A 27,806-nucleotide genomic window follows, 5' to 3' on the forward strand; every position below is an offset into this window, starting at 1 on the left:
CTATAATCTAATGTTAATCAGTTGTGGTTACTGTCAGACTGTTTAAAATAATCAGCTACTAGTTACAAATCACAACTTGGAACAAAGTTACAACTTTTTTCCGTTAAGGTTTTTAACCTTCCTGGCATATTAGGAAAAGCAGCCCTGTTTTAAGAGCATCATTACATCAATAAGAACTGTATGTGCACAGCAACACTTGCTGTATACAGTGTGGCACCTACAAGAAGAAACAGTTTCATACCAGTCCTGGCATGTCTATTTATTAGCCTTTTCTTTTTTGCCGACGTCTTACCCCAGTGCACAGACTCCAATCCCGACTTCCTCTCATCCATCATCTGCTCACCTTTTATCCCGGGCCTTCATCCACCCCCACAGCCAGCCTCTGCTGGGGTAGACTTTATTCTGGCCACTTCCTGAATCACTGACTTACCCTACCTGCATGCCCTTCACCACCGCTGGCTCTCCCTTTATTTGTAAACCTGCTTTACTGTCATGTTTGTTCTCTAGGAGGTTGCTTCTTGCTTCATGCAAAGTTTCTTTTGATTGCTTCTACTAAAAGGTTGGGTGTTATCTATTTTTCCAATATTTCCAAGCCTAGCTATCTGCTATTACCATCAGCTTTGACAGGCTTTTGATCATTTCTGAACTACTTGTAAACTTCCTTTTCTGGAAAAACTGTACCACATGCAACTTTTTTTTTCTTTTTTACTGAAATCGCAACACATTGCAAAGTGAAACAAATAACCAGATAGGCACTTAAATAGAAAGTTTATAAGGTCACTGTAAGAGATCCGAATCACAATTAATCCCCTTTTCATGTCTTTAGGAAAATTTGTAGGAATCTATTGAGATTTTTTGAAAGAATTTTTAAAAGTCATAAAACTTCTTAAATTTATGCATTTTTGCAAAGCATTTATTAGCTGTTGCCCTTTAAGCTCAGTGAAATTGCTGCTAAAAATGCTAAAGTCTCGTCTTACCATAGAGTTTCCTGCTAGCATTTGAAGGAAAATCTGCTTTTTTTTTAGTGTTTAATGAATTTCAGCTACTTTCTTGTATTATCATCATGTGCAGTTTAGAAATTGTATACTTCAACAGGTCTTCACTGAAACCCCCCCCCACTTATTTGGCAAATTCATTCTTATATAACATGTTAATTTTTATCAAATCTAAAATCTACAATGTAAGGAGGAGTGAAATCAGGGCTGTGAATCTTATACACTGATTCAATTTATTGAAACTCATTTTGTGACTAAATTACTTCCCTTAAAACACTAAATATTGATAAAATATGGTTCTATTCTTAAGGATGTAATGTAACACCTGATAATGCGCTGGATGAATTATCCAAAGAAATCAGTCGACGGTATGTTTTCTAATCAAGTCGAGGGGAGGAAGCTGTGACATGAAGACAAATTAATCAAATAAATTCCATAATATCCAGTCAACTTTGTTTTCATCCACTGTTCAATAAGTTTCTTGTTAATGTTGAAGCTGAAACAACAATTTTTGCTTCTTCATGTGTGACCTTCAGGCTCCATTGCATCGGCATCTCCAGAATTAAGAGTCCAACTTGTGTTGACATTTGTTGGATTTTAGCTCCTCTTTCCTCTTCTCAGGCTGCTGAGCTGTTTTATAAATTTGATTTACAGAATTTAAAGACATTTTTTTCTATATACACACACTCATGTTTTGCTTTTTATCTGATTGAAACAAAATATTAAGGCCAAACATAATTAGATATGCTTCTTGCATCAAAATGTTGAAGACGCTATATACAGTATACACCAGTTAGGAGCACTCGCCTAAACATTAATGGTGAAGTAGAGAAAAATCCTACGGCTACATAAAGATAATGCTAGCAGAAGAGTCAGCAGGATGTTACAACAAACAAGACATTTAGACTTATATTGAAACTTTAATGTTAAATCTGACTGTTAATTAATGCAACACTGTTGCTGCTATAAGATACCTTGGTATAGGTTAAAAAAAAAGGCAAATTTATTTGTATAGCACAATTCAGTACAAAGACAATGCAAAGGGCTTTACGTTATAAAAATATAGGAAAATGAAACAGAATCAAAGTAAGTAGGAAAAACAATGCAGAAACAAAAAAGAACATTAAAAATAAAAAAGTTAAACTAATGACATTTCAGTTGAACTGTTTAACTAGAACAGTCGAAGGCAATCCTAAACAAATGTGTTTATAGTCTTGATTTAAAGGAACTCAGGCTTTCTGTACTTTTACAGTTTTCTGGAAGTTTGTTCCAGATAAGTGGAGCATAGGAACTAAATGCTGCTTCTCCATGTTTAGTTCTGGTTCTAGGTATGCAGAGCAGGCTGGAGCCAGAAGACCTGAGTGGTCTGGAGGGTTGATACACTGATAGCAAGTCTGTGATGTATTTAGGGGCTAAGCAGGGATTTATAGACTAACAGAAGTATTTTAAAGTCTATCTTAGTCTTAGTGAGGACACGGGCAGCAGCGTTCTGGATGAGCTGCAGCTGTCTGATCCACTTTTTAGGCAGACCTGTGAAAACACTGTTGCAGTAATCAATTCGACTAAAACTAAACGCATGGATTAGTTTTTCCAGATCATGCTGAGACCTTGTAAATGTCTTTATTGGCTTTTTGAGGTTCAAGTCAGAATCCAGCACTACATCTAGATTTCGGGCCTGATCAGTGGTTACAAGCTGAAGCGACTGAAGCTGTGTGCTAACTTTAGATCTCTCCTCTATTGGTCAAAAGATTATTACTTCAGTTTTCTTTTTATTCAGTTGAATTAGCTGTTAGCTAACTCTAGCTGTCACACTTATATTTAAAAAAAAAAGAGAGAGAAAAATGTAATTGAGAGCCATAAGAAATGTACTAACTTTTGATGGTAATTGCAAACGCTTATTCATCTCCAAACAAAACATGTCGCTAGCAGTTCAGACAGCCTCATTCTAGCAGACCAGACAGCATTGAGAATTGCAGAAGAGCTCTCTGTGAGGAATTCTGCTTTAATTATTCAAAATCTAACACGGTGCAGATCGAGGTAGAGGAGGGGAGACGGAGAGAGTGGCTGAGAAAGAGCAGCAGAAGAAGAAGAGACTGGGGGTGAGGCCTCCTGACAGTATGACGCTTCTTTGCTTTGTCTGCAGGGGCTAAAAGACGTGGTTGATCATTAAGGGGAATATTCAGTGTTACCGGGGAGTGACCCTTCAAACAGGTCATGGATAGTTCACCCTTTAATGCTGTAATCTCCTCCCCCCATTACCCTGTGCACACTATGAGACAAAGTTGGAGCTTTTCACTTGCATGGGGACCAACTTTTGGTCCTTACTGTCCCTTTTCCTTCACCAGCACCCAGGTGTAGATGGAGTTTGCTGCAATGCAACCATTAGCTGGCTTTAAACTGCTCAACTGTGAGTAGATGAGCAAGCACAAGCCATCTGCATAAATGCTGGAGGATTCATCTTTATACCCTCTCCTCTTGTTTTACTTTATTCAAATCACCCCTGATCGATTTCGTTTCCGTCTTATACGTCATGCTTACAGCTAAAGTGAGCTGATAGACATAACTCAGTCACCCAACAGCCTTCATATCTAGCCATCATCAAGCCTCTTAAATGCCCCATTTTCTGACTGAAGCAAGCAATCCCCCCCACCCCGATACCAACCACACTCTCTCCTCCACCATCACCTTCAACCAGTTCAGCATTTTAGAAGATGGATGCTTCCTTCAAGCGGGGATTGATTGTGGGTATCAGCGTTTTGGTGCCGTTCATCACTGTAGATTTAATTCAGATGAGCAGGAATAAGCAAGAAGTGGGGCCCTCAGTGAAATGAGAGGCAGCGGTGGATGTGGGGGTTGATAGGCTGGCTTTTGAGGACCCTCTACACAATTAATACCCAGTCTTTGTACCCACTGCACCCATGAACACACCTGTACTTCATCAGCAGTTGTTATTTGCGGTAAATAAAGATACATTTTCATAAAAATCCTCCAATCTCACTTGTAATCTGATTTAAATATGCAATAGTTTAAAAAGGCTGTTTTTGATCTGGATTATTTTAGTCAGATTGAGGTCAGACCTGTTTTTTTTTTTAACAGTGTAGTAAAAAAAAGAATAAAAAAGTGCTGCAGATTCAAAAGATTAAAATGGCTAATAGGAATCATCAAATGCCGAAACAATTTTTTTACAGATGGGTAGGAAATGACTCACTGATAGTTTGAAACATTTAATGCACGGTGGATCTGGAGGTACCAGTCTATTTCAGGTATTAAAACTACAAAGAGGGTTAGGGTTAAGGTTATGGTTAGGGTTAGGGTAAGGTAACCTTGTAACATATTTACCAACACTTTTCTTAAGCTCCGGTTATGAGAAACTCTGGTTATGTTTTTGCCTCTCCTAAAGTTATTAACATTCTCATGTCTGTGTGAGTTTATCCGTCTGCATTGATCTCCGCTGATGTGATCCTCCTTCATAGTCTGTTCTCACTGGACTCTGATTTACGGCTTCATTAGGATCCTGGCGCTACCTCGCCTTCTTTTTCTGTCTCCCTCCCTCTGTGCAGGCCGCATTTTTAGACAAAAAGCACAGCCAGCCATACGGTCAACACACCACTCTCTCTTGAAGGAAAGCTGCGGCTAAAGTACTTTTCATTCTGGCACTTTCAATAGTTTGTTTCAGTTCTTGTTTGTCATCATCATTATAAATAATCTTTCATTGTTGGTCAAGGCTTAGCACCTCATTGTAGCTCTAGAGTTGAAGCTCTGCGGCAGATTTTGGAGGTGCTTCCCTGCCCCCAGGCAGCCCCACTCGGCTGAAAGGAGCCCCTTATTGTGTGTGTCGTCTTTTATAGCGCTGTCTGAAAGAGAGGGATGCACTCCAGTCGGCATTCAAATGCACGTGGTGAAGCAGCCAGCAGAGCAGGACAAACACCACTGGTTGTAAACGCTTTGAAAAGGAGTGTCTGCATGTGAGTGAGTTAAGGGTGTGTGTGTGAGGGTGCAAGCTTGGAACTGAAAGGATTTCACCCTCTTTTCATGCACTTTTTTTTTTACTTTTTGATACAGTTTGTGTCGCCTAAAATGACTTTCTTCTAAGAAAAGAGCCTTAAAGTTTGGACTTTTTAAAGTTTCCCCTCCCCATCACCAACACTATTATCAGAAGTCAAGTCATGCAGAAATGTTAAAAAGAAAAAAAAAAGAAAAGGAAGGTAATCACACTTTGTGCTGGTGCTTTTGTCGTCAGTCTGTGATGGAAATAGGTCTAAATATGAGATTAGAACCTGCCAGTGACTGATGCTATTAGGCAGATATGCCATAGACTTCACTATCTTCGGCGAAGGATTAGCGCAAATTATACTGGGAGACGGGCTTGATTTTTCCTCTGCCTGGCTGGATGTGGGCATTTGAGGCACTCTAAGTTGACAGCGTCTGTCTCCGCTTAGTTCTCCGAGACAGGTTGTGTGACAGCTGATGCCAGCCGAGGGCTTAAAAAGTGTGTACGTGTGGGTGTCGGTTCCCCGTGTGTGTTGGACAGCGTTTGGTCTGCGCGTAAGGCGAGTTTGTCTTCGGGTGTGTGCGTGAGCAGGAGAGTTATAAACTGACAGGCGAACGCGTTTGAATGTGATTGCACGTCAATGACTTTTTCTTTTTTTTCTCTTTTTTGATGTTAGGAAACAGGTTCTCTTTGAGTTAGGTGACAATTGGGAAAGGCTAAATTTAAGCTTGGTGGCGTCCTCTTTATTTCTCCTCCTTCTCTTCTAGCGTTAAGTTAAATAATTCAACTGTCTGACTGTCCAGGTAGAGCTGGTTTGACTAACTTATGAAAAACCTTTCATTGTGGTTTTCCTTTTATATTTAGAGTTGTTAGTTCAACTCCCAGGAATGTTTCAGGGTTCATGTGAGTGCTTCCTGTTTTAGCCCACCTGTCTCCTCTGGGTGCAGTGATTTAGGAGGGGGACATGTTCTGTAATGTCGGGTGGTAAATTGGAGGGGTAGATTTATAGTCTGAAGCCCTGTTTCTCCCCTCAGTGACTCTGTCCCCTCACCCGCATGACAATAACAAAGGTTTCACCTTAGACTACACTTGGACTCCAAGGGGATTCACATAGCACTCTTCACCTTGGGGAATCATGACTTTACTCTAAAGATATATAAAAAAAAATACTTTTTCTCCAAAAAACAAAAACATAATAAAACAACAAGCAAGACACATTTACGCATAATGTAAATAGATAATAATGATAAATGCATGATGCATGAGAGGTACTAGGTCAAGCAGATAAGGAAACTCTTTGTTGTAGATGCTGTTACTGAGAGAAGAAATAAAGATAATCGTTTTCAATATCAGGAATGTGTTTGAGAAGTGAGTCAAAGAAAGTAGGATGTTTCCTGAAAGTTAAAACACCTCTGCATGTCATTCAAGCAGAAAAAGACAAGAGGTTAAGGAGATAATACAAAGACCAGATATAGTTCCTTCTTTAAATGTAGATTTAGAAATGTTGGCAGGCTTCTTTTATTTCATAAATTTAGATAAGAGTTCCCATTGCTTTGGGCAGGTACGCAGAGACTGCTGTGTTTACTTAGGCTAGTTTAAAATGTTGATTCTCAGTTTTGTGTTATAATAAAACTCTGCTCCACAGCAACTGCTCTCTTGGAAACATGACTCAGATCCAAATGTAAAATAGGGATGGCTCACTGCAGGATGGCCCCAAAAATACATAATCATCCAAGTTACTATTTCCTGGTAAAGTTATGAAGGTGGCCAAAGTTTGTTTCAGGAGTGCAAATTTCATCATTCGGTCCCCAAATCCTGATTAGTGCATTTGAAAAATAAACTGCCTGGGTAGAGCCTGGAGTTGGACGGATTGACGGACATTCCTTTATGGCTTGCCAACTGTTGCCCAAACCAACAAAACTAATGGATGCCACTGGTTTAGTTTTTACACGAAAGGTAAAGTTGAGGTTTTCATATGATTGCGCATGTTTCTCACCATCAGAATATTCCAACTTAAGAAAAAGTTCAAATTTTTAAGTATAGGAATAGAGATGAGCTTCCTTTTAGCTTACAGTACTACTGGTGCACAGCAACAGGTGGGAGAAAATCAGTGTGGCGCTTCTTTATAACAGCTAATTACAGTCACCTTCATCATTTAATTGAAATGATTTTAAACCCTATAATAGATGCGAAATATGTAGTGTGTTTGAAGGAGAAATGTTTATGCAGCCACGGTATGTAGCCCATTGTCTACTGTAGACACTCACTGGGAAATGACACTCAGAAAGTTTTATAGAGCAGGAGAAATATGAGGTCAATTAATGTGAAAACTCCTTTAAATTGGGTTATTTTTTTCTCAAGAACAAAAAGTGCCTCTTAATTCTGAGCTCCTAGGTAATAAATCCTCTTTCTTTCTATATGTTTTGCTTTTCCCCTCCACTAATATCTTTGAGTTTAAACCAGAAAAAGCAGCCAAACCACCTTAGATGCCTGGAAAACAATATTAACACATTGAAGTAACTTTGAAAATATTGATTTTCCCTGTGTCTCCTTGTTTTCTGACTTCAGCTCCCCCCCCTGAGATTTCTGCCCCTTCCACACTCTCATCCCAGTTTTCACCTCTCTCCTTCCACTGTTCTGATGTACGACACAAAGCCATACTTTACTGTGTCAGCCGGAGTGAGCGGGTCAAAATAAAGAGTGACTTACAAAAGGGAGCAAAGATATACCACACACTGTTAATGCTGTAAGTCGGCCCACTTCTCATATAATGTCATCTTGACAGCTGCTAAGTGTGCATGTGTAAAAACACATCCCTGGTTGTCTGAATGTGAGGATTTCAAGGGACTTTTGAAATAATATAGTGGATAAAACAGACCAAAGAACCAGAAAAGTAAATATATGAACATCGTAGAAGTATTGTTAGCTGTCACTTAAGCTTCCTGTCCTCCATTCGGTGTGACTGCTCCGTCCGAGGCCCAGTTTGCTGCTGCCAGCATGGGACTTGATGTTTCTCTATTTATTTCCACGGCCGATGCATTCTCCCCATATAAAGACAGTCTATGTCTGACCGTGTCACAGCGTGATGGATTGCATAGTCTTCTTCTCTCAAGAAGAAAAAAAAAAGGGGGCGGGGGGATGGAGAAGAAGAAGAAGAGAAAGAATGAGCGAGTGAGGGAGAGGAAGTGGAGTGGTGCGGTAAAGCAGTGAAGGACATGGCAGCTTAGCGCTGGCCAAAAACACTGTGCTGAACACCTGCTCCTGTCTCCGTCGCCCCTTCAACCTCCTCATTACCTGTCAATCTATCACAAGGCAGCCAGATCAAATGTCTGCAGCAGCCAGGGCTCACACAGGGAGGGATAGCAGGAGGGGAGAGGAGGGGGGGCTCAGAGAGAGAGAAAGAAAGAAGGGAAGGACTTGGACGGATTGTTGAAGAGCGCCGAAGATGAAGTTATTGGAGCAGCTGCATGTGCATGTAGAGTTGGTTGAGGTGAACTTTCTAGGGGAGCTTGATGTCTGGTAATTTTGTTTGTAGAGCAGATGTAACACTGTCTTTTAATCACATGGTCTGGTGGCCAACATGTGCCTCTAATTTGAAAAGAAACAAATCTCTTCACCCTGTGTCATGTAGCTTCATATCTAAATCTATTCATACCTAAAGTTTTTATATTTGACACATTAATAGAAAAAAAAATAAACTATCGACAGTGTAAATTGTGGATTACTGTGAATCTATGAGCAATCTAAATAGTATTATGACTGGCTAACCACAAGTGAAGATAAGATAGATTTTAATGATCTCACGGTGGAGAAATTTACTTGACACAAAAAACTGTTTCCTAGACTTAAGTTGTGTGGAAGCATTATGATTACTCAGTGGAAATCTGTAAGAGTGACTGATAAAATACAAATGAGTGATAAAAAAAGTGTGAGAAAACGTTGACTTCCTCACTGTTAAACAGGTATTACAGAGTTTTTCTGATAATGCTGCCACCTGTGGTCAAAACATAGAACTGCACGCTCTTCTGCGCATTCTCGTTCATGCTTGTACCTTACCTGGAGTTGTCGAGTCTGAGTTGAGCTCGATGGCGGTCACTTCTGAGTATCCACAGAATCCATCTTGAATATAACACTTGGATTGTTTGCAATGGTTGGACCTATTTAACATAGATGCGCTTGATCCACCGAACAGAGCTGGAATTTCTGATCCAAAGTACATTAGGTAAAATAGGCTACAGGGTCATACTACTGAGTCGGCTCTTCAAACGATGTTTTAATTGTAAATGATCAAATAAAAAGGCTACTTTTTTTTATAAGTAAATACACATAATGTCTCTTTAACCAGCAACTCTGCTAAAATGTTCTTTATTTTATTTTTAGTAGACTTTCATATATGCTAATGAAATAAAAACATTTTTTTACTTTTTCAATATAATGTTAATGCATATATTACTCCCAGTTCACATAGGAAATACAGCTATGTATGGTGGTTTTATTTATAAACTGTTTTTTAGTTCATGTTTATGACCTGAATGTTAACAAATAAAAAAGAAACTTGAAAAAAAAAATGCTATTGATAATACTCTTCAGCTCAACTTTCCAGTTTATGTATTTTTTCTTTTATTAACCCAAAGTGAACTGTTTAAATACCTTGTTGTGACTAAATACATTTATGCAGCACCCTTTCTTTCTTAATATCTTTATAAAGTACTACTATAGATCAGAGTGGTTTAATCTCATCTGTAATAAATGCTGCTGTTCTCTAACTGTGAGCTGCAGAGATTATTTCACATCCTTCACCGTGTTCCTCAGTAAACCACACGCTCTGGTTGATGGCAAATAAAACTTGCTGTCTTTCCAAGGCTTCAGTAACAGTAGTTGTTTTAAATGTTCCAATTATCTGAAAATTGATTGGGGACGATTTTAGAACCGTGACAGTTTCCTTTCTGTGATCTCATGACTTATGAAGAACACACATCTGCTTCAGTCGAATCGTGTGTTCTCTTTTTATTTTTCCCATTTTGACATCGTCATGTCGTATTTGTGTCCCACAGATGAGTGACAGAATACCTATTAGATGAATTTTCAGATGCATTTATGGACGGGGTTTATTAGAGGTTTAGGTTCATCTTTTTTTTTTTATCTGTGTGAGATTATATTACTAATTTTTTCCTTGGGTACCAATACCTGTGAAGATACTGTCTATGGTTATATAGATGTTTATTATCTATATTTTAGTGTAAATAATGTGTAGAAAAACAGGTTTCTAAGCACTACCTTTATTTTCAGTGTGAAAAACAGTCATACATGTAAGCATGCAGGAATATGTGCATTTGTGCAGTCAACACTTAGCATCTGTGAGCTTTAAAAGACAGCTGAAAACCAGCTCATCAAAGTGCATTAGAGTACGCATGACAAGTCCCAGCCCTCCAGCTCTGATCTTTTTTTGTCTTTACTCTCTCTCTCTCTCTCTCTCTCTCTGCCTCTTACCTTATTGTGAAGCTCTCTCGGCCCTCTCCCGCCTTTAGTATGTGAGCTGTGGTGATTTACGGTAATTATCCATCGTAGGGTCATCTATCAGGCTTGCTGTTGCTAGGAGATGGAAGCAGCTGCTGCTGGCTGTTGTCTCGTCGGGGACGGTCTCTGTGTGTATTTGTACATACCTGTGTTTATGTGTCTTTCATGGGACGTGAGTAGGGATGTGTGCACGGGGTTATTACGTGCGGTGTATTTATTGGCAGTGTGTTTGCCTTGATTCAGGGATTTAAAAGCACAGGTGGTAGAAGCAACACAACGGTTAGTCAATGGAGGTAAGGATTATCAGAAGGAGGCAGACGCTGGTGAGGGTGGGGTCAGAGGTTGAAAGAGGCCAGGTGGAGTCTGAGTGTGTGTTCTTTTTGGGATGGGTAGGGAGGGGGCGGCTTATGAGGCTCAGGTGTGGTGATAGACGGGGAGGTCGGGTGATAAATTCATCCAAGCAGATGGAAGTGTGAAGAAGTCGATTCTTGGGGGAGTAGTTTGCATGGCAGTGAAAATTACAAGATTTGGTTTCTCTCTTTATGTGTGTGTGTTTGTGAGAAAGCAAGTCGTATTTCCTACTGGCAGCTGATCATCCACAGATGGGTGTTGGTTCAGATCCCTGCCGAGGGGCCCATTCCTCTTCATTTGGCCATTGTAATCCGGCGAAACCCGTTGGGTTGATACCGTATCGGGTTTCCTGTTTGACAAAAAACATTCATAATGCTGCAGACGTCAGTACCCCGTACACACACACACACACACTCATTGAAAGGTTGGCTGCAAACAGGCCCTTAACAGTCCGCTTTCACTGGGAATCAGTGAGGACGTTTTAAAAAAAGGGAAGGAAATTGTAACCTGGATGAAGGTTTTCAGAAGGTTTGAAAGAAAGGTGGGATCATGTTCCGCTCAGATGGCAAACAACAAATAGAACAATTCTCTCCTATTTAGGCTCCTAGAGCCGTAACAAGATCTCACTGCATTAACACAGCCCAGTATTTCCCATCAGGTTAGCTCTAGTCTGTCTACTCAATGTCATCATATGACATCACCTGGTGAAGGAGGTAAAATGTTTTATTTCATTGTATTTATGTCAGGGACTTACTTTAAAGGAAGAAAGGAAGTAGATCTTTAGTTGTTGCTATAAAAAGAGCCCGTCTGGCTTGGAGATCCGAGCATGAAGGATCGTTTCAGCATTTTTAAATTGTTTGTATAGGATTTTTGGCTCCTCAGTAGAAACTTGACATAGTGACAACTGACAGGTTAGGACGGATCTATAAGTTAGCTGCTAAGAATCTGCCATGCTAAGCTTAAACAGGTTACCAAAGTTTTATTATAAGTCTGGATTACATTTGATCCTCTGATATTTCAAAGCTGATTACTTTATTTCCGCTGCTGAGGAGGTTGTGTTTTCATCAACCTCAGTCTGTTTGATTGCTGGTTTTCAAAATACGTAAAAAAAAAAAGTTAAAGATAGTTTATGCTGAAATTTTTTAGAGAAATTGTGTATTGTGTGTGGCAACACCTGGTGAAACGTTAGTGAGGATTTGGATCACCATCCAGGAATCTCCAGGAATCCAGGAATTCCAGGAATTTGTTTGAATGATTCTGTGAATAAAGGTGTAAACCTGAGGTGCAAGTCATAATAGGTAAGATACGTGGTAATGAGCTTTTCGTTTTGAGTATAGATTTTTTTTTTTTTTTTTTACTGTTCAAGATTCACAATTTTTTTTGTTGTTTTGAAGAAAAAAACACACAAAGTGAACATCTCTAATATTTTCACAGAAGTTATGAAATAATGAAAGCATAAAAACTTATATATTGACTAATAAAACCTAGATTGCTACAGTCTGCATTGATAGACTTTTTCATTTTTGTTTATTTTTAAAAAAGTTTGCAATATAAGGCAGAAATCAAACTTTTTAAAGATATATTTTATATATATATATTAATTTTATCCGATGTCATGTCTCATAACATAGTGAAGAGCCTAAGGTATAGTCACCTTAGGCTAATTTATTGTTGATAGTTACCGGTATCAACAATAAATTCTAACCCTTTATTAAACAACTATTAAATAACATCACAAAGCTGTTTCATCTTGACTTTTTATACCTTTAACTTGTCAGTGATCTGATGGGGGAGCCGATCATATCCATACGAGCCGCAGCAACTGTAAATACAACCTCCACTCCCTGCTCCCCATACCAGCCTAATTAGCGCCAGTTAGCATTTGTCATTGCATTTAGGGGTGAAGATTAAGAACACCTCTCAATTAATCTGCAATCAGGCTGTTTGTTAATTAGCTAACCTGTTCTAAGTGGCCTTCGGGGCTCTTGTGTAATTAGCTAAGCTGCTGAGAAGCGGGGCCCGTGTGTTGACTTTGACCTAAAACGTACAAACGCGCAAACAATGTACACACACACACACAGGCTCACATATATTAAATAAGACAAACACTTTACAAGGCATGGCAGTCGTCTTCAAGTGGGACAAGAGTCGATTTAATTTACATGCAAACACAAACAGGGGTTCAGCGTGCTGAGGAGGGGAGAAAAAAAACATGGCGCACTCTCACACATATTTATTAGAAGTGCACTCCAGTCCCATCCACGTATGAATGTTTCCACGTTGTCACGTCTGCACTGATACGCTGATTACTCCTCCCTTCACGCTGAGGCATAACTGCATCCCTCAAAAGCATAGATAAAGCCAAAGGAGAAAAACTATAGACTGTGCAACCCCCCCCATCCTTTTGAACGTTTCATCCTTTTCAAGTTTAACAAGAATCGAACCAAAAATGAACAGCTTCTCCATTGCTTTGTCGGAGAGGTTTTTTTTTTTTTGTAGTTGTTTTTTTTTTTTTCTTGCTCACTTCAAAGCCATTTGTTTACTCTGCTGCCTCCTGACATTGTCTGTGGTAATTAAAGGAGCGAGCTGAAATTTATGGTTTAATTATATGAGCCTTGTTATGCAGAGAGGACCAGGATAAGGTGATATGCTCAATAAAAAAAAATAAATTCCATACGGGGTTTATTGAACGATGCTTTTTTTTTTTTTTTTTTTTCAAGAGGGTGCTGTTTGTACACCCCCCCTCAGGTGTTTGTGTATTGCATGGTTGTGCACCCTTATGTATGCAAATCCGTGTCCGCTTATTTATGTATTGCCCTGCAGGACAGCTGCAGCTCACTGTGCAGCGTGAGAGAATGAAATATGAAAAATAAATAAATAGAGACAGATGAATTGCAATCGATTGGAGCTGGTTCACTCTATTGATTCCTGAACATGTTAAAGCCTGCTGTACTCCCTGCACTCTCAGTCAGAAAGCCCTCCACCTATTAACACATGCTTACGCTGTGTATGCTGCGTGTTTTGTTTCTCCCAGCCGTCATTGTGGACATTTCTTAGACGCAGAGGCTGCAGCTTGCATATAGGCTAAAAGAGTGTGTGTGAGAGCATTAGTGTGTGGGTTGCTCTGTAATGGAGAGTGATCTTGGCTGTGGCCCATGACTAGCTTCTCTGAACTGATCTTTGAGTTGAGTATAAATAGCGCTCTCTCTATAAATAAAACAGCAGCACCTTTTACACACTCTCTCTCTCTCTCTCTCTTTCTAAAACACACACACACACTAAAACACACGCATCGAGTCCAGGCTTTTTGCCTCATGGATTTCACACCTGTCCGGACGCAATCATGTAGACAAATACTCCCATCTATAATCTGCAGTTCATCCGTGCATCACCCTGTAAAGGTCACAAAGAAGAAAGTCTGAGGGCTTATTGACATATTTACATGACTGCATGACGCACACCAGCATTGTTCAGATTGTCTGACACTTTGTTTAAAATGAAATCCATCTCTTTTAACCAATCATGTCTCCTCACATTCCCAAAAATCAGAGAGTATTTGTAATAGACGAAGAAAAAGTAGTGCACGGTTATGCAACTGAAAGAAAAGAAAGTGCGTTTTGTTTCCATAAAAATAAAAGGTAGTGTGTGATTATGAATTCAGACCTCATAATCACGTACTTCCTTTTGCATGTTAAATTTGTAGTGAGAGAAAAGTTCAAGGCTTATAAATAATTTAGGGACTCTGTCTGTCCAGAATATTGTAAAAGGACTTAAACCTTCAAACAACCTGAAACCTTTCTGTGACATTTGTATAATTCAGCCAATGTCAACATCTATCTCGAGTTTCTTTGCATTGGTTGCGACTGCTGCTCGCGATATGGGGAAAAGTTTTAGAGGCTCGCAGCCCAGCTTTAGCCCATTGACACCCTGCTGCTTGCAAGGGAAAACACACCAACAGCCTGCTGTCAGAGGCATCCGCGGTATGACGAGACATAATGCCACAGACCCAGTGTAACTCAACATGACTTGAAGCTTTTGCATTCAGCCACCAAGCGCAAACGATTACCAGGAAAGCCGGCGGTTAACTCATGGAATATCTGCCAATAAAATAGCATTTCCACACTAATCCTGTTTGCACAGCACTTATTCACTTTCACACCACTCTACGCGTCAGTCCATAATAGTAGCTATGTGTCTAAAGAGCAATGAGTCCCATCCAGCTCCGTCTCACTGACTCAAACTCAGGCTAGGAGTGTTTGCAAACGGGGCATCGAGGTGGGGTGGGGGGGATAAAATTGGTACAGCGAAGCTGGAATGCTGCAGCAGTTATTTAAGGCCCTGTAGGTGCTGCCTAGGCCATATGCTCCCATTATTCCGCTTGGGAGGGGCTCATGTGGGCGTGTGAGTGAAGCTGAAGCAAGGGGAGGTGGGGGTAATGGAGGGGAGTGAAAAGGAGGAAGGTAGTTGAGGAATTATTTTAAGAAGAGCCTCTCCTATCAAGCGCAGGAGGAATTTTAAGAAGGGGAATTGCAGGAGAAGCCTTCAGATGAGACGGAGAATGAATTTGCTCGTAAAGTGAATGATCACCTTCACTCTCAATATCCGGATCTCTCGTCGTTGTCTCTGCATGATTCATCATGTCAAAATAGGAGGTGGCACAGAGTATAATTCCTAAACTTTTGTGTTTTTCCTATCATCTGAAAAAAAAAAGAAAATCATCCAGACAAAATGCTTCCTCGAGGACTTTTTGGTCACTTGTTGATTTTGCAAGACCTCTTTTCACTTTGTAAGAAAAATAAAGTGATTTTATCGGAATAATGACTAGGACGATGTGAATACACAATAAACTACTCTCCTTTGACTCTGAATCCTCAGACTAAACAGCTTTCTGCTGCAGATAGCTCAATATTTATCCGTTCGGAAAACAAGGCCCACACACGGCTTTTTGCACTTTGATTCATATCTCTTTTCCCCTTCTCTTTATTTCCTCCTTTTCTAGCTTTTTTCTTCCTCCTATCTGCTCTGTGTCTTGTCAGGATGAGGCCCGCTTTCCTGATCAGGGCATTGCTCTCATGTTAGCCGCTTCACGGGAAGCACATCCCAGCATTCCCTCTGACACGCCGGCAGCAGCATTACCATAATTGGCTTTTCTACATGACGGGACAGAGGAAATAATAATGTCATTTTATTTACAGCCCTCTTGTCCCAGCCCGAGAGCTATCAGCTGCCCCAACCCCCACCCCCTCTGCTCTGCTCTGCACCATGCGCTGACACCCCCCCTCCCACCTCCGTCTCATCTCGTTCTGTGCCTGCGCGGGGCGCCAGCCGCGTTCTGCCAAGGCGTGTAGGTCAAGCGATGGCTTTTTGATCAGCTCCTGTCCAAAGCCATCAGGGCTGAGAGGCACGTAACGGAGAGCGGGGTGACAAACAGAATCTGGGGAAGGAATAAGACTGCCAGTTTCCTATTAGGGGCCGGCCTAAACGGCCTCACCCCCTCCTCCATGCCCACCACCTACCCCACTATTCCCTGACACCGACCGACTCCTGCACTGCCTAAATCACATGAGTGAAGGGGTGCGTGATTGGACATTAGTACCACAAATGACTGCAGTGATTGCCCCCTCTTCCCAAACCCACATCAAATAAATAAAGAAATGTGTGTAAATAAATAAAAAGAGGGGTGTTGGAGAATTGGGGCCGGTGGTGAGGGGAAGCTGAATCCTTTCATCCCCATCTTTGCACTCTCCTTCTCTCCCTCCCTCTCGCGTCTCATCGCCTTTCTGCCTTTCTTATCTGGTTTGTTTGGCTTTGACAGCGGCCAAATGGTGAAGCTCCTCGGGCCTGACAGAGAGTTATATTGATTTAACAACCAGCAGACTTTCTGCAAAGAAAAGGAAGAAGGCATAAAAAGGCAAAAGAATCCAAAAAAAGCGGGTAGGGCGGGAGGATAGCAAAGTTTTGAACAGGACTGATTTGTTTCTTTTCCCTTACGACGCCAAAATACTGACCTGTCTGCTGATTGCGTTTCATTTGGCATGTTTATACGTTGCATATGAGGAGGAATGTCACAGAGGTGACCTGTACACGACCGTGTTGTGGTGTGGGATTCAATGTTAGTTTTAGGAAAGAGCCATAGCTTTCCCCATTTTATCTTTATAAAAAAAATAATAAAAACACGTCTTCAGTGCTTCACAAAAACAGTGATTAAAAAAATGGTGAGCTTTTCTACATGTTTGTTAATAAACTTGATAGTATTTGCTAAAGAAAGCGTTAACGTTACTTTCAGAAAACTTATCCATTAAAAATATAAGAGTGGAGTGGATTAGTTTGTTTGCCACTCTAGTTAAATACTGCTAAGATGCACTAAAAGTGCTCTGGTTACATGAGAACAGACGGACACCGTTGACAACATGCTACTGTACGTGTGTCTAAAACCTAACTCCATCTTCTCTGTGGAACATGGTAGTGGCAGCATCATGCTGTGGAATGATCTTCTACCGCATGGACAAGTAAACTAGGTCACGGTCGATGCAAAGATGGATCTGGCCGAATTCTGGGCAGTTCTGGAAGAAAAGCTGTTCAACGCTGTAAAAGACTTAAAACTGGGGCAGATCTTTACCCAACAGCAAAACAATGAGCCTAGAACTATACAGCCAGAGCTAACATAGAATAGAAGTTTTACATGTATAACAATTTAAGCCAAATGAGAGTCAGTTTAGTACTTAAATAATTACAGCATATTTATTAGGACCGGTTTTAAAAACTAAATGTCTTTGTCTTTTGACTTCACAATTATTGCCCAAAATACATAAAAGTCTGATGTTGTAATGTTAAAAAAACTACAAGCGGTTTGAATTTTTTTTGCAAGGTAGTGAATTGCATTTTTATAAAAGCTGCACTGGTTTCGCTTTATTGCGGTTTCTTAATATTGACGTCCAGAGTACAGAATCCTCTAAAATTCTGTAAAGTTTCGTATATTTGGTCCAAGTGGAATCAAGAGCTTTGACATCATTTGAGTTCCTCTCCAGGAAGACATTTTATTTGAATGACAATAATAAAGAAGTCAGAAGAGACTATGTACATACTGTATTTCCTTTAAAGTTTGTAGATAGAGTAAAATATGTGGCTGTTGCTTTATTATACTGTGTTGGTTGAGGCATATAAACCTTTGATAGCAAAGGCCACAGTCATCATTTAGGTATATCTTGATATAACTTGTTGATTCCAAAACATGAATCATGCATATTTTTAATACATGTTTTATGGAGTAAAATGTTAGAAGAAGCTTTAGGAAGGGACATTAAAACAGAGAACCACAGTTAAAAACAATAGGTATAAGAACAACTTAACCATTTTTATAAACCATGTAAGTAACTTATAGTTTAAACAGAAGCAGAAATAAGCCACATCAGAATCCCCCAAAACGTGTTTGAAACACCTGGAAAAGCTTATATTAGATAAGCTGCTGTTCTTTAACCCTCGGTAGGGTCTAGCCCGCTGTATAAAATCGTAATGGTGGATAGTAGCCTTAATGAGGCGGTGTGAGGTGCAGATTTGGAGGCACCTCATGCGATCACGCACAGGACAGGACAGTTCTGGGGATATTGAGGTTTTATGTAACAAACAGTAGAGCGAATGCAAGAACTGTATAGTGGAAGGACGATTATGTAACTTTGTTTTACTTTTCCTCAAAAGTAAATATCTTAAAGCCTGTTGATAATTTTTGCTCAGTTTCCATGAAACAGTATTTGTGAAACTACCTATAATGACTATGAGAGTTGCCCGATTTTTGGGCTCAGTCTCTATGCTCATGTGGAGAAAACACTCATTCAAAGCCCTTTTCAGAAATTAGCTAATTTTACATAGAATTTAATTATATATGTATCATTAGTTATACATAATGTTGGTATGTGTTAGATTTGTAATATAACTGGATTGTCTGAAGTTAAGTTGATTCATTTGTTCATTCATTCATCTTCACTCGGCTTTCTTTGCAAAACAGCTAATTCAGATTGGATGGAGAACATCTGGGAATATCAATTTTTCATTTTTGCCTCTGGGTTTAAATAGGATTTAGGTCCGTTGTATATGTGGAACAGTCGTAACACAGTGTATGCTCTCCTGTAAACCCTTGCCTTGCAACTCAGGGTGTAGTTTAGGGTTTTAGTCCAACTGGAGGGTGGACCTCCGACCCAGAATAAGTTTATACATTCTTATAGGTTCTGTCCTCAGAGCTGCCTTGCATTTATAAACTTTGAGCACCTTCACTTATTCTGTTGAAGAAAGTTTCCCCCACAGCATGATTCTGCCACCACCACGTTTCATTGTAAGGTTGGTCTATTTAAGGTAATGGCCGTTTTTGACTTTGTTTGTTGTTTCTAGAGTTTCTAAATATCATCTACAATCTTATCTTGTTCTATCCTGTATTTCATGTTCCCTTTTATCAATATTACATTAATAAGTTATCAGTAACAGACGGGTGGTAATATAATTTATATTTTGGTGCAGATCTGTGGTGGTTGTGATCTGGCTTGGCTGGTGGCGGCCTTGATCGCTGCCGCTTCTGACAGCGAGTCTGCGGTCCCGTTCTGGCCACGCCGCCGCCTGTCTCCTTGATGGCGGAACGTCCCCGAGCAAAAGTGACAGGCGCTTTGGCGCCTGTGCAGATGGCCCTGCTCACAGGCATCACCCACTCTGCAAAGCAAACCGCCAGGGACGGTGCGCCAGCCCCTGCCCCTACCAGAGCATGGGGGGGTTAGCCTCCTTGCCAGTCAGTAGCATGTATCTTCAAGTTGCAGTGATTGAGCTGATGTGTAGCTTTTGATTTTCTCTCTTCATCAGACATCACTTTTTAGCATCCTGTCCAAACGGATGAAGCGATCAGACTCACACTAACAGCAGTTCATCACTAATATTGCACGTAGATAGCGTGCAAAGCCGATCACTTTGCTGCCTGTGATTCTTACAGATGTCGGTTTCTGCCAGTCTTTTGTCTGTGTGCTTTTGATATCTCCCCTCTTTGTTGTTTCCATGACAACATGGCAGGACAGGAATTGATTGACAGGGATCGTCAAAGGGTTCCCTGGCGACCCGCTCATCGCTGGAAGCCCCTCCCTGCTGCATTCTGCTTTTTGTCACTCACCCAGGGATATTTCTGATCCGCCGCCTCTCAACCTGTTCTGTGTGCTCAGTGTTTGAGCCTGTTTGTGTTAAACACTGCCAAATATTGGGCTTTAGCTCTCCCTCTCTCTATTTTTTTTTTATTTGGCTACAGCAGACATGAATTCCTTACGTAGGTAATTCCTGCTGTTTGTTTGCACTGTGCCGACGTGCTTGAGGAGAGCGGATAGCCGTTCTCTGGGTTCGTTTGTGTTTTTGTTTTAAACGGGTGATGCGTATTGATAGCCCACTTCTCTGGCAGCGTGTTAGGTAGAGGAGAGGCGCTGTAACAGAAGACACTCTGCAGATGTGTTATAGGGAGAACAGCGCATAATGCTAATCTGCTGTGTTAGGGATTTTCAGGAGTTTTAGAAACTGTCTCTGTCTAAGTCTGTCAGTTGGATTGAAGCGCAGCCAGGTTCTCCTGTAGTGCTCTCATTTCACAAAAATCTTGTCATGTGATGGGGGGGCTGCTCATTTGGGGAAGGATGTATCAGTGGGTATCCGGCAAAATCAGACTTATAGCCAACATTATGACTGGTGGCTGCAGGTTCACGCTCTACAAGCGAATGCTTGAGCTGTAGAAAGTGCATACACAGAAAATGCACGGCAAGGTAAGCGTACGGCCAAACTAGCACACACAAAGACGCACGCACACATGCGCATCATCATCATGCAGTCACAGTTGATGGTGCAGCTGCTCACCTTCCCCCACCCCTCCTCCACCCATCTCCTCTCAGGCAGCAGTAAATGGTGCCAGTGTATATATATCAGGTATTATGTCCACTTAGATTATGATGTGACAGGTTAGCGTGCCGTTTGAAGTTGACAGCACATCTGTTTCATCAGGAGAGACTGATACTGGCATCTAGGACGCACATCTCACCATGCAGGAAGGAGATAAAGGAAGAAGCTAGGGGGCTGTCTTTCCTGTCTCCCTGCTTCACTCACTTACTCCGCTCCCTATTTTTTTCCACCTACACCTCTTCTCTTCACCACCACCTCCTGTACGCTTTTCCTTTCTTCCCAACATTTTTTCATTCACTTAACCTTTCCATACTCCTCGATTTTTCCCACTCTTTGGTTTACTGATGCTTGTCCATCTACCACAAGCATGCAGATGCACATATCTTTTCAAAGGGTGTATCAATCAGAGTGTTTTGATCAATTATCAATGTCCAGTTTTGTTAAGGTTTGTCCTGCCAATTACAAGTCTTTATGTCTGTCTGTCTATCTTTATGATGAAATGTCTGAAATATTGTCAGATTTTGGCCAATATTTGACTTCTTAGAAAATCTTACATTTTTCCTGCTTACAGAAACAACTTTAGTGTAATGAAATAAGCCCTCCTGATATCCATTGAGATGTTTAAGAAAAGGTCTGTATAGGTCACCGGTCAGTTTCAATCAAACAGAACATTTTCCAGTTCTGTTCAATAGCTGATTTCTTGGTACATCCTTTAAAACTGCTTTCAATTCTAGTGTGATTTACAAAATAATTAAATTGCATGTTTTAGAACATAAACTTAATGGAGACCTGTAAATGTAAAGAAGTTAAGATTTGAAAAGAGAGAAACGGGGGAAAACAGGAAAGTTGAGCATGCAAGCATGCAGCTGGGTTAACAAAGCCAAACTGCCAGTGATTTCCTGGGGAACATGAGGCCTGTGTGGAAGAATAGATAGCCCAGAAAGCAAAAGGACAACTGTCAGAATCTCTGCGATTTATTTCCCCCTTTGAGGCTTTTTTCATCACTGCCACTCAGAACCACATGTGTGTAAAATACCCAGAAGCTCATTCGTGCATTTATATTGACACACACACAGGATTAGAATAAAAGCTTGCATTTTCCATCATTGAGTATTTATTCCTTGTTATTCTGTCAGTGCCCTCATTACTGTGGATTTATTTTTTAATTCCACCAAACTGACGCCTTTTTTTCATCTTTTCCACATTCCAGCATACATGCCAGAGGATGAACTGAAGGCAGCCAGTCACGATGAGGAAGAGCACCTGCAGGATGACGGCCTCTCCTTAGATGGACAGGACACAGAGTTCTTGTGCAATGATGAAGAGGAAGATGTTGATGGGGGCCAGCCACCCAGCTACAGAGACTCTCCACTCAGCAATGGTACTAACCCGGATGCTGGATATGGGTCTCCACTCAGCGATGCCAGCGACCGACTTGCAGATATCAAGAGCACTTCTTCAAGGGATGGTCAGGAGAGAGAAGGCTCTGCTCTGCCCTTTCGTCCCAACAACGGCCTGTCTTTCCAGGATAGCCTGGCACAGATGAAAGCTGTCTATGCAAACCTCATCTCAGATGCCTCTTGGTCTAGCATCACAATGGACATTATGAAATCGAAGCCTGCTGCAGCTGGCAGTGTTAATACTGCTCTCATGACTCCAGAGCCCGTCTCTGCTGTCTCGGTCTCACCAACTACGACCACAACCAAAAGCAATGCGGTGAACATGGCTAACAGTCACCACAATAGTAGAAGCTCCACCAACACTGTCAACCATGCAAGTAGCGTGAGTGCTAACGCCAATGGTACAACAACTAGCTCTGTAAGCAGTCACAGTGCAACTAGTAGCAGTGGAAGCAGCGCTGGTGGGGTCAGCAATGGAAGTGGTGTAGCCTATGACTGGCACCAGGCAGCACTTGCTAAAACCCTTCAGCAGACCCCATACCACCTTTTACCTGAGCCTAGTCTCTTCAGCACAGTGCAGCTTTACCGGCAGAACAACAAGCTGTATGGCTCTGTTTTTACCGGTGCAAGCAAATTTCGCTGCAAAGACTGCAGTGCTGCATATGACACACTGGTGGGCCTAACGGTCCACATGAACGAGACGGGCCACTATCGAGACGACAACAAGGATAAAGAGGAGGACCAGGGGAAGCGCTGGTCCAAACCTCGCAAGCGTTCCCTAATGGAGATGGAGGGGAAGGAGGATGCCCAGAAAGTACTGAAGTGCATGTACTGCGGCCACTCATTTGAATCTCTACAAGATCTCAGCGTACATATGATTAAGACCAAGCATTACCAGAAAGTGCCTCTCAAAGAACCAGTACCAGCCCTGGCTACTAAACTGGTGCCAACTACAGCTAAAAAACGAGCTCTCCAAGATGTTATAGTCTCTCCTTGCTCCCCAGACTCAATCCACGCTGGCAGTGGTGGTGGTGGTTCTGTGTCTCTTGTGGATATGGGCAAAGATTCAAAAGCTGCAGCTAACCCCTATGTAACACCAAACAACCGCTATGGCTACCAAAATGGTGCCAGCTACACATGGCAGTTTGAGGCTCGTAAAGCTCAGATTCTTAAATGCATGGAGTGTGGGAGCTCGCATGACACACTACAACAGCTTACTGCCCACATGATGGTTACAGGTCACTTTTTGAAGGTTACAAACTCTGCATCTAAGAAGGGTAAACAGTTGGTTTTCGATCCAGTTGTAGAAGAAAAGATTCAGTCAATCCCACTACCCCCAACCACAACCAGACTCCCTGTACCCACTACTGTCAAATCCCAACCAGTATCACCTGCCCTCTCCTCTGGTTCAGAGGATAAGAGGGAGGTGTTAGAGGATGAAAAAGTGGATGGCTGTGAGCCTGTTGTGAAAAAAATAAAGGAGGAGAAAGATGACTCAAGTGAAAAATCAGAAACAGACACTACATCTTATAAATACCTTAGAGAAGAAGACCTAGAGGAAACACCTAAAGAGGGTTTAGATATACTTAAATCTCTTGAAAACACTGTATCCAGTGCCATCAGTAAGGCCCAGACAGGTACACCCACATGGGGTGGCTATCCTAGCATTCACGCTGCCTACCAGCTGCAAGGTGCTATGAAAAGTTCAGCTACTGCTCTTCCCCCAACGGTCCAGAGTGTCCAGATGCAGCCAATATTTAACAGTGGGCTACGAGGTCTTGTGAGTGACCCCAACTCCGTCATCCACTCCCCTCGGAGTCCTTCCTCCCCTACTCCCCTCAGGAGCAATGTCACTGCCATGGAGGAGCTTGTTGAGAAAGTAACAGGAAAGGCTGCCACTGTGAAGAAAGAAAAGGAGGAGAAGCAGGTCAGCCTGGAGCGATGTAGACCACCATCATTAGTGAAATCTCCCTCTCCTGCTCTTAGAGAGCAGAGAGAGCAATTGCCATCTCCAAATGACCTTTCTGTGGGTAAACCATCTGGAATGAGAAGTATCAGTCCAGGTAGCGTAGACTCAGAAGTTATCTGTAAGAAGGAGCCCAAAGAGACTCTATTGGATGGCCACAGCAACCCTTCAAAAAATGGCTCAGAGGCATCCCAATCTCCAATAACAAATGGTAACAGTCTTGGCATCATCACTGATCACTCACCCGAGAGTCCTTTTATTAACCCTCTTAGTGCACTCCAGTCAATTATGAACACACATTTGGGAAAGGCCTCCAAACCTGTGAGTCCAACAGCAGATCCGCTGTCTATGCTTTACAAAATCAGCAACAGCATGATGGAAAAACCAGCCTTCACTCCAAATTCTCAGGGCAAGCCAACTGAACCTATTAACCACTTTCAGCTGTATGAAAGCAATGACCAGCCCATAGATCTGAGTAAGAATAAGTCCACCACTAATAATAGTAACAATGGCAACAGCGGCAGTATACAGTTGACCAACAATAGTGTAAATGGCAACAAACCCCTCATATCCCTCTCAGAATCTGTCTCCTCTCCTCTGAGAGAGAATGCTCTGATGGACATTTCGGATATGGTAAAAAACCTCACAGGAAGACTGACACCTAAATCGTCAACTCCTTCTTCTATCTCAGAAAAGTCTGATGCTGATGGTAGCGCATTTGAGGATGCCCTGGAGGACCTCTCACCGGTACAGAAGAGGAAAGGGAGGCAGTCCAATTGGAACCCTCAGCATCTTCTCATCCTGCAAGCACAGTTTGCCTCTAGCCTGAGGGAGACCCCGGAGGGCCGTTACGCAATGACTGACCTTGGCCCACAGGAAAGGGTTCACATCTGTAAATTTACAGGACTCTCGATGACAACTATATCTCACTGGTTGGCAAACGTGAAATATCAGCTGAGACGGACCGGGGGCACCAAGTTTCTCAAGAACATGGACTCATGCCAGCCTGTGTTCCTCTGTGGTGACTGTGCCTCTCAGTTCAGGACTCCTTCCTCCTACATCAGCCACCTGGAGTCTCACCTGGGCTTTAGCCTGAAGGACCTGTCCAAACTGTCAACGGAGCACCTACGGGAGCAGCAGGCTGCCTCAAAGGTGATCACAGACAAAATGACATTCGCTAGCCCACTGTCAGCCTTGACCACGCAGGAGGACGACACGGGCTCTGTGTACCAGTGCAGACTTTGCAATCGGACATTCGTCAGCAAACACGCAGTCAAACTGCACCTCAGTAAGACCCATGGCAAGTCTCCAGAGGACCACCTGGTATTTGTCACTGCTCTGGAGAAACTGGAGAAGCTCGACAAAATGGAGAAAGTTTAACCAAGCCAATCTGTGAGCTGCTGAGGGAAAAGACTGACAGCTGTGGAACTGACTAGAATTTCATTGCACTAAAATGACATTGTTCACAGTTACTGCACTGGGCCGAACTGAGCCGCCAGAAGAAAAAAAAAAAAGTAAAAAAATCAGTCTTACTCTTTTTAGTTGTGACGACTGCCTGACTGGACCATTTCTTTCAATGTTGTTTCTTTTGTTTTGCCAAGCTTTTTTACACTTATTTTGTAAAATATTTATATGCTGTTTGTCTGACCTGTGCATGTATTTTAGTGAAACACGACATATGAATCCTTTTATGGCAAAAAAGCAACTACTGCTTCAATGGTTAAAGTGGCATAAATTGGTATAAGTTAGGACTGTTTAAGACTTGATATCAAGAAAATGAATTAAATGTGTAAAACCAAACTAAGGAAAAAAGGATACTCTGAAAGACTGAAGTACAGTAGCACCTTAGACAGTTGAATTTGTGAAGAAGACGTGTTTTCAAGTATCTTACAATTCTTAAAATCTGATTTTGAAAGATCTTAGGATTATCATTCCCACCTTTCCAGTTTGTCTCATTTATATTATGATTTTCCCACTTTTTTTTAAAACAATGGATAGCCTGCTCACAAATCTTTTGGTGTATTTAAAGAAAATCATTTGGAAGACTAAAATGCTGCTTCTTGGTTACAAGTGAACAGCCATCAGTATGCAAGTTTGCTGTCAAAAAAAGAAACTTTCCTTGCTGTGAAGTATCACTTTATAGCAGTTTTCCAGTTGTATGGTTTGTTACAACTTTCTCTTTCTAAATTGTGTCGCTTTCTTCAGCTGTAAAGAGAACAGTCCGTTACATGTAAATGACCACCAGTGAACTGTCAGTGCTCCATGAGACATATCTTATACCATTTAAAAAGGCTCAACATTCTTTGTATCTTAAGGTGTGTGCATTCTCTAACTTTTATATTGTCATTTTATATAGGAAAATGATTGAAAAAATAACATAAAAACAGATGGTGTACATAAATATATGCTGTAGAGCTACAAAATGTCATTTTTTAAAGAAAAATACAAATTAAGCTACTTTGGCTCGGTTTACAGAAATGATTTTAATTATACTTGCATCCGATTTGATGCATGAAATGGTGTGGAAAAATAAATAAGCGATGCACAATGACTATACATTTTGATGTTTTATTGACGATATTGTAAAAAATAAGAAACAAATCAAACTTTTTAGCACCAGTTAGTTTGTTTCCTTTTCTTTCTCAATTGTAAAATAAACCCCAAAGCAGTTGTTAACGGTCATATTTGTGGTTGTGTGTTCTTTCGTTATGGTGGTGCAGGAAACACTTCATGTATAAATCTAAGCTTTTAAAAAATTTGCTCTCAGGCAAATGAAAGCATTCACATCCATGTCAAATCCTTACCCAGTGTAACCGGATTTCTTTTCATGGTTATTTTAAACAAGGGTATTGTAGAGGTGCCATTTAGAATATTTTGTTTTTTCCACATTTTGCCCCGCTTTTAACTTTTAGCCAGATCAAAAATTTTATATAAAAAAACAATGCAAAAGGGGGAAGTTGGTAGTGTCATACTTCTAACTGATGACAGAGCTGCATCATACCACCAATGATTATGATGATAAAGATGACGGAAATTATAAGCCTCTAAGGGGGCCTATTGTATTGTGAGAAACCCATGCTAAGCTTGTGACTGGCTTTGAGAGGGCCACTCTGAATGAATCAGTGTTAGATTAATGAAAGCTGTGTACTTTTGCCTTTCTTCTCAGAATAGATTCAGATTGGTGTCAGCTTAAGACATACTTGGCAGTAAGGAGGTTATCGAACAAAATAATAAAAAAACAGCCATATTAGTTGGGAGTCCTGGCAAAGACAAAAGTAAAATCATACATAGATTTATTTATTTAGTGCAACATAATTACACACAAAAAATTGAAATAAGTTTTATGTGGAGGAGGATGTTTGACCAACCTCTCCAGGTCCTGCTCTTAGGATCTCTTAAACGCTCATGTAGTTTGTTGGATTCAGGTCTGGGGGCTGAGATTCCCATGAAAAGTTGAGTCTGGAGAAGAATTTAGGTGTTTTTTTTCTATGTTAATTAATACTTAGTGTAAAGAAAACACAAGGAAAAAAGGAACATCTTCAGTTTGCTTTTAGGCCACCTCATTTTTCCTAATTTATTTATTTTTCTTGTGGATTTTTATTTGTTCGATGAGATTTTCATGAGTTTAAGAGTGGAAACAAGGCTTACAGATCCTCCACCATACTTAACAGTAGTAAAAG

The 27,806-nt window shown here is 41.1% G+C and overlaps 1 protein-coding gene across 2 annotated transcripts in view; it reads left to right on the forward strand.

Annotated features, from left to right (window-relative positions):
- tshz1 (teashirt zinc finger homeobox 1) overlaps positions 1-26,802 on the forward strand; it is a 45,966-nt gene extending 19,164 nt beyond the window's left edge. For both annotated transcript variants that reach the window (XM_015377213.1, XM_015377214.1), the window contains one exon: positions 21,971-26,802. In XM_015377213.1, coding sequence (XP_015232699.1) covers positions 21,971-25,506 — 3,536 coding nt within the window. In that variant the 3' untranslated portion in view covers positions 25,507-26,802. The remainder of the gene's footprint in view (positions 1-21,970) is intronic.
- The last annotated feature ends 1,004 nt before the right edge of the window (positions 26,803-27,806 follow it).

The sequence above is a fragment of the Cyprinodon variegatus genome, unplaced genomic scaffold, assembly GCF_000732505.1.
Source record: "Cyprinodon variegatus isolate N-32 unplaced genomic scaffold, C_variegatus-1.0 Scaffold149, whole genome shotgun sequence".
Lineage (NCBI taxonomy): Eukaryota > Metazoa > Chordata > Actinopteri > Cyprinodontiformes > Cyprinodontidae > Cyprinodon > Cyprinodon variegatus.